Consider the following 10,752-nt stretch of genomic DNA (forward strand, 5'->3'; position numbering starts at 1 on the left):
TTTATTAGCCCATAGTGCATGTCGACTAGCTTTCATGTGGCATTTTGTAGAAATGTACTAGTTGACACAGCTCACTTTGTCAGGGATATTATTAAATAGGATTTGGTTTGACCGAGGAGATGTGCACACAAGTGGCCGCGCGCCACCTAGGTTTGGAAATGTGTCGAGGGCTTCGGCCAAGCGTAGCGTAGCCTGCACGGAGGAGAAGAGGAATGTTCTATCTGTCATATCAGACTTGGGGCGTAAGTCATCCCACACATTTCGCTGTCCTCAATTAGAAAATAATCAAAACTGTCATCTAAAACCTCAACTCTCGCTGAACTCGTCATTTGCTTAAAAACAGCTGTCCATCATGGTTGTGTTTTTGAATTATATATATAGGCTATAAATATAATATGAGTTATAGGCTATAATGTGAGTGTATATAAGCTATGATGTGAGTGTATATAAGCTATAATGTGAGTGTATATAGGCTATAATGTGAGTGTATATAAGCTATAATGTGAGTTTGAATCCACTGGGTGCATCACCTGATGAACAACAAAAAAAAACAAAAAAAAAATGTATAATGAAGTGTAAACATATGGGCGGCCTACAGTCTGAGTGGTAAAAGTGTTGCTGGCCGTGCTGGCCTAGGCAATCCTGGCCCAGAAGTGTGAGCCTTTTAGAGGGAGCACTGAGCAGTCTGAGTGGGGAGGGGAGGAGGGGAGGAGGGGGGGGGGGGGACTGGGCTGGAATGGTAAGAATGGTCTTTTGTTCCACAATACTGTAGGCTTTGGCTAGACTGCATGGGAAAACACATTTTGTGATTGGATTGGATTTCACTCTGCAGCTCAGGCAGGAAACCTGCACATTTATCTCTGACGCTTCCTGTCCACGTTTTCTGGAACCAATCACAAACTGGCTTATCCACAGGCGCACCCAGGTCGTTGGTCCAGTCATCTGAACTATGACCCCTGATCACGCCTCTTATTCAGGAGAAGTACAGTGCAGACTCCCCAGACTAGAGGTGGACCTCCCGGTGCCTGAAAGTAAAAGTTCTGCCAGATATTCTTTACACCTGTGCACTGAGATCATTGAACGAGCTGGTTTACTAAATGGTTGGATTAAAAACTTGGCAGGACTTTGACTTTCTGAACCCGGGATGTCCGCCTTGGAATTGTGGTGTTTTTCATGATTCAAAGAATGTATTCATGGTCATAAGCAGTACGTTTTGGGGGCGAGAGCACAGATAGGGGCCTTGTGCATGATAATGAAGTAAACAAGAACCTTTCTTTTCTCTTAGAACAATTGTCACCATAAAGTGTGCCTTTAACCAATATTTAACAAACACACGGGACATAAGACAGTAAACACAGCCTCGTGGCCTAAATGTGGGAGCGAAATATTCGCAGGGCAGAGAGATACAGGCTGCACACAGCACAGCCGTCGTGGTCTAAAACGGTGCAATAAAGCAGGAGGCAACCATAGGTCTAAACACTAGGCGGCAGCACTTGATACGTCGGTCAGAGTACCCATTACGTCATGGCGTTATGACAGGAGGGAGAAGTAAATACGGAAGACAGAGTTAGGCCTGCTTCAAGGAGTAGCTCATGTCTACCCCTTTGGCTTGGAGTTTTATCGATGTCTGCCCAAATGCTTGCGAGTAGTGTATGCAGCTGAAGTTAGGGAATAGGTTATCCACCGACTGATAGATGACGGCATCGTTCAACTGAAATGAAGAGACAAATGGGTAATAAGACTTCATCGAATGCTCCAAAAACTGACAAATGGGAAAACGTAAGTGTGTGTGAAGATGATGCAGGCTAACGATAATTCGTTCTATTACTAGTGAATTTAAGTTGGTAAGATAAACCCTTGTTTAACATAACAAACAAAGATCGCATCGTAGAGGGGTACTAGAACAGGGGGGCAGGTAAGAAACCAAAACCGAAACAGTAACCACGTTCCTCCTACTGTAATATGCTTGTCTTCCCGGTGTTTATGAGCTGATTAGTAAATGTGTAGTAGGCCTACTTATGGATATGTTTGTCTTTACTCTTTGGCAGACAAGTAGGACAGGTTTTTAGTCTGAAAAATCACACCCAAAAAACACATAGCAGGAATTAGGCCTAGTTTTTGTGTGGTAAAGCCTAATGCTGTAAAACAGGTCTATCTTCTAGCCTATCTAGCTGAATTGTAAAATGTGAAGACAGTACTAGTTAGTCATTAGTAACGTACAGCAAATGCTCAGGCTGAATGCAGAGGTTCTATTTGAAGAGCGGGAGGACCCAGATAAGGACACACAGGGAACCACCATGGTAGCCACGAATGATCATACACGCAACACACAACAAGGGTTATCACACACACCAACATGAGTATGATAAAGGCTTAAAGTGTAAGTTTGGCGGAAATTGAAAATAAAGCTATTTTCTGAATGAAAATACATCAACTAAGCCGTGGAGGAAGTAATTTTCGCTCATCACGCAGTACAGAGCAAGCACGGGCAAGAGCGACAGCCCAAAATCGCAAACAGTGGGTGTGGATGGGGATTAGAGCCACACGCTTTCAAAATCGCATTTTTAAACCACTAACAGTGCTCAAAACAGCGCCAAACCTCATCAGTAGCTTGCTCTAGGTGTCTACAGAGTTGCGGTCTCGAATTGATTCTACGTGTATACTGACTATTCCAAAGTTTACAGACTGTTTGGTGCTTCGTTTTATGTGTAGACACCTAGAGCAAGCTACTGATGAGGTTTGGCGCTGTTTTGAGCAATGTTAGTGGTTTAAAAATGCGATTTTGAAAGCGTGTGGCTCTAATCCCCATCCACACCCACTGTTTGCGATTTTGGGCTGTCGCGTCTGCCCGTGCTAGCTCTGTACTGCGTGATGAGCGAAAATTACTTCCTCCACGGCTTAGTTGATGTATTTTCATTCAGAAAATAGCTTTATTTTCAATTTCCGCCAAACTTACACTTTAACTAAAGAGAACACACACACACACACACACACACACACACACACACACACACACCAACACACCAACATGAGTATAATACAGGCACAACCAAAGAGAACACACACACACACACACACACACACACCAACATGAGTATAGGCACAACTAAAGACCCCCCCCCCCCCCCCCCCCACACACACACACACACACACAAGCACTGGTGGGGGTGTACTATAATTATGGTCCTGAGAGATTTGCCCAGACTAGCCTATTGGCTTAAATCTTAAATGTGTGTTCCTCAGTGCTCCATAGATCTTAAATGTGTGTTGCTCAGTGCTCCATAGATCTCCCGCCTCTTAAATCTTAAATGTGTGTTCCTCAGTGCTCCATAGATCTCCCGCCTCTTAGATCTTAAATGTGTGTTCCTCAGTGCTCCGTAGATCTCCCGCCTCTTAAATGTGTGTTCCTCAGTGCTCCATAGATCTTAAATGTGTGTTCCTCAGTGCTCCGTAGATCTTAAATGTGTGTTCCTCAGTGCTCCGTAGATCTCCCGCCTCTTCCGCTGGGCGTGCTGGAGGAGATCTTCCTCAACATTCCGCCCCGTGAGCTGGTGTGCAGCTGCCGGCTGGTGTGCCACGAGTGGAGGGAGCTGGTGGACAGCGCGTGTGTGTGGAAAGAGCGATGCCGACGGGAAGGCCTGCGCCCCTCGGAGCCGGACAAAGTTCCCAGCGACTGGAGATTATTCTACTTCCTGTGCAGAAAGAGGCGCAACTTACTGAAGAACCCCAAGGCGGAGGGTGAGGAGAGCGCAGTGGTGCTTTAACCATTTCAGAGTCATCCATGTTTTGCCCTTTTAGTGTGTGTTCAGACCAAGAGCGACTTGAGCTTCCAAAATCGCCCTGGACGCCCTGTAAAGGACGCCGTGGGAAGCTTGGATGCTTTGGCCGCTCTGACGTAGTAGCATTCTATGTTCGTTGAAAGTCGTTTGGTCGCTGAACCGCGTCATAGCTCATTACCATAAAGTTAAACCACTTTCAACTTTCTCTAGTCGCTCAAGACGCCCAAAACGCGACGCCGACAGATTGGTCGCTGCTGGCAGCTGAGAGAAGCCGGCTTCCATTGAAAATGAATGACTTCCGGAATCTTTGGAAGCTCAAGTCGCCCGCGGTGTGAACACACAGTTAGTGTTGACTTAGCTGCCAGCGTTGTTGTGATGTGGATCCTGTCTTCCTGTTTCTACCTGACTGCAGAGAAGCTCTCAGGATGGGAGCTCATAGAGAACGGAGGAGACAAGTGGAAAGTAGATACTGTCTTTGCAGAACATCCAGATATAACCGTCAAGAAGAACTTTGTCACCTCTTATTTGTAAGCAAGCTTTATAAATGATTACATCATTACTTACAAATTATTATGTCATGATTTATAAATTATTATATTATCATGAATTGATGATATTGACTGTATAGTTAATTTCATTTCACTAAGGCCAATTCAGTGTGTTATTCAGCAAGTGAAATAATAAGTCCTCTGTTTATTTTTCCCCCTTGATTTTTACAGTTCATGTATGAAGCGCCAGGTAGTTAACCTGCAAGCAGAGGGCTACAGTGCTGCTTTCATGGATGAATTTCAGCCTGACATCTTCATATCTGATTGGTAAGACATGGATTTGTCTGTTGTTTTCAAAGGGCTGTACTACAAAGCAAAGTAACTGGCTAGCCCAGGTAACATAGGGAGTGACTGATCATCTCTAATAGAAAACTGAGCTGAGCAGCTATTGTGACTAATCATCTACAATAGAACACTGAGTAGCTATAGAGTGCGTATAGTGAAAGTGTCACGTTGTCCCGGTAACGCAATTTCCTGTTCTAAAGAAACAACCTGCAAGTGACATTATATGGCCTCACCGGGTTGTTCCTTTCAAAATGAAAATAAATGATTTTTAAGCGGAAAAAAATCACTACCGTGTCGAGGCGTGTATGTATGCTTCTGATGTACTAAAAGGACACGTTCACGCTAGCATAAAAAATATATATATATAATGTAACGGCAAGCTGGTCTATGATTACATGAAGTTAGCTAATGTCAACCGACGTCAACTCGTAAATTAATTTGCGCAAAAATGTGGCTTTTTCTGTAAAACAATCATCAGGCATAGGATTTGGTTTGTTTAGAACAGAAATTTTAGTTGTTACGGAAACGTGACATCACACTTATGCACTCTATAGTGACTGATCATCTCTAAAAGAAAACTGAGCAGCTATTGTGACTGATCATCTCTAATAGAACACTGAGCAGCTATTGTGACTGATCATCTCTAATAGAACACTGAGCTGAGCAGCTATTGTGACTGATCATCTCTAATAGAACACTGTGCTGAGCAGCTATTGTGACTGATCATCTCTAATAGAACACTGAGCAGCTATTGTGACTGATCATCTCTAATAGAACACTGAGCTGAGCAGCTATTGTGACTGATCATCTCTAATAGAACACTGAGCTGAGCAGCTATTGTGACTGATCTTCTCTAATAGAACACCGAGTAGCTATTGTGACTGATCATCTCTAATAGAACACTGAGCAGCTATTGTGACTGATCATCTCTAATAGAACACTGTGCTGAGCAGCTACTGTGACTGATCATCTCTAATAGAACACTGAGCAGCTACTGTGACTGATCTTCTCTAATAGAACACTGTGCTGAGCAGCTATTGTGACTGATCATCTCTAATAGAACACTGAGCAGCTATTGTGACTGATCATCTCTAATAGAACACTGAGCAGCTATTGTGACTGATCATCTCTAATAGAACACTGAGCAGCTATTGTGACTGATCATCTCTAATAGAACACTGTGCTGAGCAGCTATTGTGACTGATCTTCTCTAATAGAACACTGAGCTGAGCAGCTATTGTGACTGATCATCTCTAATAGAACACTGTGCTGAGCAGCTATTGTGACTGATCATCTCTAATAGAACACTGAGCTGAGCAGCTATTGTGACTGATCATCTCTAATAGAACACTGAGCAGCTATTGTGACTGATCATCTCTAATAGAACACTGAGCAGCTACTGTGACTGATCATCTCTAATAGAACACTGTGCTGAGCAGCTATTGTGACTGATCATCTCTAATAGAACACTGAGCTGAGCAGCTATTGTGACTGATCTTCTCTAATAGAACACTGAGCTGAGCAGCTATTGTGACTGATCATCTCTAATAGAACACTGTGCTGAGCAGCTATTGTGACTGATCATCTCTAATAGAACACTGAGCAGCTACTGTGACTGATCATCTCTAATAGAACACTGAGCAGCTATTGTGACTGATCATCTCTAATAGAACACTGTGCTGAGCAGCTATTGTGACTGATCATCTCTAATAGAACACTGAGCAGCTATTGTGACTGATCTTCTCTAATAGAACACTGTGCTGAGCAGCTATTGTGACTGATCATCTCTAATAGAACACTGAGCTGAGCAGCTATTGTGACTGATCATGTCTAATAGAACACTGTGCTGAGCAGCTATTGTGACTGATCATCTCTAATAGAACACTGAGCAGCTATTGTGACTGATCATCTCTAATAGAACACTGAGCAGCTACTGTGACTGATCATCTCTAATAGAACACTGAACAGCTATTGTGACTGATCATCTCTAATAGAACACTGAGCAGCTATTGTGACTGATCATCTCTAATAGAACACTGTGCTGAGCAGCTATTGTGACTGATCATCTCTAATAGAACACTGTGCTGAGCAGCTATTGTGACTGATCATCTCTAATAGAACACTGTGCTGAGCAGCTATTGTGACTGATCATCTCTAATAGAACACTGAGCAGCTATTGTGACTGATCATCTCTAATAGAACACTGTGCTGAGCAGCTATTGTGACTGATCATCTCTAATAGAACACTGAGCAGCTATTGTGACTGATCATCTCTAATAGAACACTGAGCAGCTATTGTGACTGATCATCTCTAATAGAACACTGTGCTGAGCAGCTAATGTGGTGTGCTATTTGGAGATCAGTGGTTGCTCCAGAGGTTACCTTGTTTAGTGCTATATATATGCTTCATACACCCCTCAGCACTATTGCTATCTAGATCTGACTCCATGCTTGATATTCCTGTTGCTTCTGACAGGTATGCGCCACGTTGGGATTGTGGTTCTGAGTATGAGATATGTGTTCAGCTTCTTGATGCAAAGAAACAAGTGCTCAAGTCTTTCAGGCCTGACAAGGTGCACTTTGACCAATGGAATGACCAGAAATGGAATCAGGTAAGACTGTTTATTTCCTCTTGACATATGTGTTATTGCATGCAAAATATGTGACCTCTGCATTATTTTGTGCAAAAGTCTCGGGCAGATTTCTGTAAATTTGATTTTACAACATTTAGGGCTGCAACAATTAATATACTAGTCATCAACATATCAAATTAATTGGCAATTATATTATAGTCCAGGCAATCGGTGAGTAAAAATCACCCAACCCAAAACTAATTGCATCGGAATTTATTTTTGTTGTATTCAGTTCATGAAACCTACATGTGTCATGTATTAAAATTCCATGAAAATACAAGTGGTGGAACTGGAATTGGAACTGGAAATGGTGGTATTGTCAAAATTGGAATTATTTGTGCATAGGCATTTGGCCAAAAACTGCACCTTTGGCAGTTTTACTGAACTTTTATAGTACAGGGGATTTGTGAAAATGAGGTCAAATTCTTTCATAAAGGCATGAAACTTGGTGAAGTTGTACAGTTTCAAGCCCTGGACATTTTCAGATATAAAACCATTATCAAAAAACCCTAATGGTCGCTCTGGTGACTATTAAACGCTTCACTATAACTGAATTAAAGTGTAACTTAGGCAAAAATGGACCAGAAAGTGTTTTTCTGAACGAAAATACATCGACGTTGATCAAGCATTACAGAGCTAGCACCAGCAAAAGCTAGAGCCCAGAATCGCAAACAGTGGATTAGCTTGGGGCGGTGAGCAACGCTTTCAAAAAAGCATTCTTTAACCACTAATATTGCTCAAAACAGGGCAAACCTCGTCAGTAGCTTGTTCTGAGTCTCAACACAGTTGGCGAACCCAAAGTTTATTACAGAAGACTGTTAAGATCAGAAAAACAGGAAGATGATTCAGTGCAAGATCTTGTAGGTGTTTCACACACTCACAACACACTCCCTCTCATACCAACCTCACGTTTCTAGAGAACTTTAGTCATCCAATGGAAAACATATGGAGCCGCTCATGTGGTTGGGTTGCCATGCAACATTGCTCAACCTGGTCAACACGTTCCGTTGTGACTTCTTGAGCTTTCTTTACTTTGAGCCAGCGAGATACAGTACTACTGTTCATTGACCCCCAGTCCTGAATGTGCTTGTGCAACTTGTAAACATGTAAACCTGTAAACGCCGGCCCCTGTGTATCATCGGGTGATGATGGCTCTTCTTGTCACTTTGCACTTGCCCATGTTTTGCCACTGTTGTTGGCACTATTGTCATGGTACTCCTACATCACTGCACGCTCACCAAACTCTGCTTGTGGTTCACCGTTGACAGAAGTGGATGTGAACGATAACCAGGGCCGTTCTAGCCTGCTACATTTGGGTGGGCTGGTAGAGAGATTGAATGGGCAACATAGCAAAGCGGTCAAATTGGCACTACCTAGCTTGAGTTGATGCAGCCAGTAGCCAGGGCTGGGCGGTAGTTTTGATACATGTCTATTTACTGTATGTAAAATAAGAATTTCAAATACAAACTGGTATTTTGTGTATTTTATTTTGTTGAAGAAAATGGCTTTGTATTTAGTGTCAGAGTTCTTTATGTGTCTATATATATATTTTTTTTTTTAGTAAAAATACTGCCAAATATTTTTGGTAAAACAAATAGCCTTCTTTTGGTGATCAACAATCAATATAGTCTCTGACCAATCAATATAGTCTCTGACCAATCAATGACCAATCAATATAGTCTCTGACCCAATCAATATAGTCTCAGACCCAATCAATATAGTCTCTGACCAATCAATATAGTCTCTGACCCAATCAATATAGTCTCTGACCAATCAATATAGTCTCTGACCCAATCAATATCGTCTCTGACCAATCAATATAGTCTCAGACCAATCAATATAGTCTCTGACCAATCAATGACCAATCAATATAGTCTCTGACCCAATCAATATAGTCTCTGGCACTGAGCCAGTTGCTCAGACTGGTGGTGATCAGAATATTGAGGAAGAGGATTCAGTGCAAGATCTCACACACACACACACACACACACACACACACACACACACACACACACACACACACACACTCACCTCAAGTTTCTAGAGAATTGTAGTCATCCACTCGGAAACATATGGCACGGTTCATGTGGTTGGGTTTCCCGGCAACACTGCTCAGTCTGGGCGGTGGCATGCGTTGATGATGTCAGAGACTAGTGTCCACTCTGTAAGTTCAGTTGGGACTTCCTGAGAGCATCTCTGATGTAGTATTGAGGAGATGAGATGCAACACGCAGGGCAGCACTGATCAGCGGATCAGGTTTGCAGGTTATGGCATGTCTCTTAGGCAGAGAACAGCTGTTGCTCTCAAACACTGCCCAGAGTCAGATTGAAATAGACAGATGTGGGATGTTTACAAAGTGACATCATGCTCCATTTAAAGTATTTTAGTTTTTAGTAAAATAAGCCCAAGAAATTCACTAACTCTTTGAAAATTAAAGAATGCTCCTCAACAATGCAGGATTCTAAAATTCCATGTTATGTTACATTTTGCGAGTGTTTGCTGAAAGATAATGCACAAAAACAACCCTCATTTTAACATATTTTCACCAACTGGATTTTCATGGACTTTTACTGTGGTGTTTAGATCACCAACTGAAATATAAAAATGTGAAACTAAATTCTGTTGCAGTTAGATTGTGGTCAGACCTTACTTTGCCTGGACTGCTATTTTGATAATCGATTAATGAGGGAGCTACTTAAAAACAGGTGGCTGCTCTGTGATGGGAAACTCAGCTGTATTTTGGTATGTGGCGTGGACAGAACAGGCATTTGAAGATGTCATGTTAAAGCAACACTAAAGAGGTTTTTTTCGTACCTTAAATTAATGTTTCCAAAATAATTTTAGCGGTTCATCAACTCGTAACAGGGTGACACTTCTGCATTCACTTCGCGGCCCTCTATCGGCTATAGCCGCGCTATGTAACTTTACCAGATCGGGTAGCGACGTACCTGTAGTTCGATGAAATGAGACATAAGAAACTACAAATTTGACTTGCTTCGATGTCGCAATACATCATACTTTCATAAAATCATGCAACATACTCTACTTTGTCTGTGGACACCGTTATTCGCTATGAACAAATAGCGTGCGTGCGACAGAGGAAAAGTGCTTTAGTGTTGCTTTAAGCTCAGGGAAACACCTTTCTCTGACATTTCATGACATTTAGTCAATAATCAATTAGTTGCAGTCCCAATAAAATTGTCTGAAGATTTTGTATTTGTCTTTTGTCGCTTAATAATATCAAACATGAAATGCAATCATATTTGATGCTATTTCAGATTGATAATATTATGAAATGTTATCATGTTGTGTGCTGTTTCAGGTTACACATGTAACTATATTGTGTGCACTATATTGTGTGCTGTTTCAGGTTACGCATGTCTTCAGGAGCTATGGGAGGGGTGTAATGTAACTATATTGTGTGCTGTTTCAGGTTACACATGTAACTGTATTGTGTGCTGTTTCAGGTTACGCATGTAACTATTGTGTGCTGTTTCAGGTTACGCA

The 10,752-nt window shown here is 42.0% G+C and overlaps 1 protein-coding gene across 2 annotated transcripts in view; it reads left to right on the top strand.

Moving 5' to 3' along the window:
• The first annotated feature begins 1,537 nt into the window (after positions 1-1,537).
• Positions 1,538-10,752, top strand: part of LOC134088046 (F-box only protein 6-like) — a 10,392-nt gene continuing 1,177 nt past the window's right edge. The window contains exons 1-6 of one of the 2 annotated variants that reach the window (XM_062541942.1): positions 1,538-1,779; positions 3,477-3,738; positions 4,192-4,306; positions 4,499-4,594; positions 7,089-7,224; positions 10,745-10,752. The exon at positions 10,745-10,752 is cut by the window's right edge and continues 1,177 nt beyond it. In XM_062541942.1, coding sequence (XP_062397926.1) covers positions 1,717-1,779; positions 3,477-3,738; positions 4,192-4,306; positions 4,499-4,594; positions 7,089-7,224; positions 10,745-10,752 — 680 coding nt within the window. In that variant the 5' untranslated portion in view covers positions 1,538-1,716. Of the gene's footprint in view, positions 1,780-3,476; positions 3,739-4,191; positions 4,307-4,498; positions 4,595-7,088; positions 7,225-10,615; positions 10,698-10,744 lie in introns of those variants that run through there. The other variant, XM_062541943.1, reaches the window with a different exon arrangement.

The sequence above is a fragment of the Sardina pilchardus genome, chromosome 7 (genome assembly GCF_963854185.1).
Source record: "Sardina pilchardus chromosome 7, fSarPil1.1, whole genome shotgun sequence".
NCBI classification, from domain to species: domain Eukaryota; kingdom Metazoa; phylum Chordata; class Actinopteri; order Clupeiformes; family Clupeidae; genus Sardina; species Sardina pilchardus.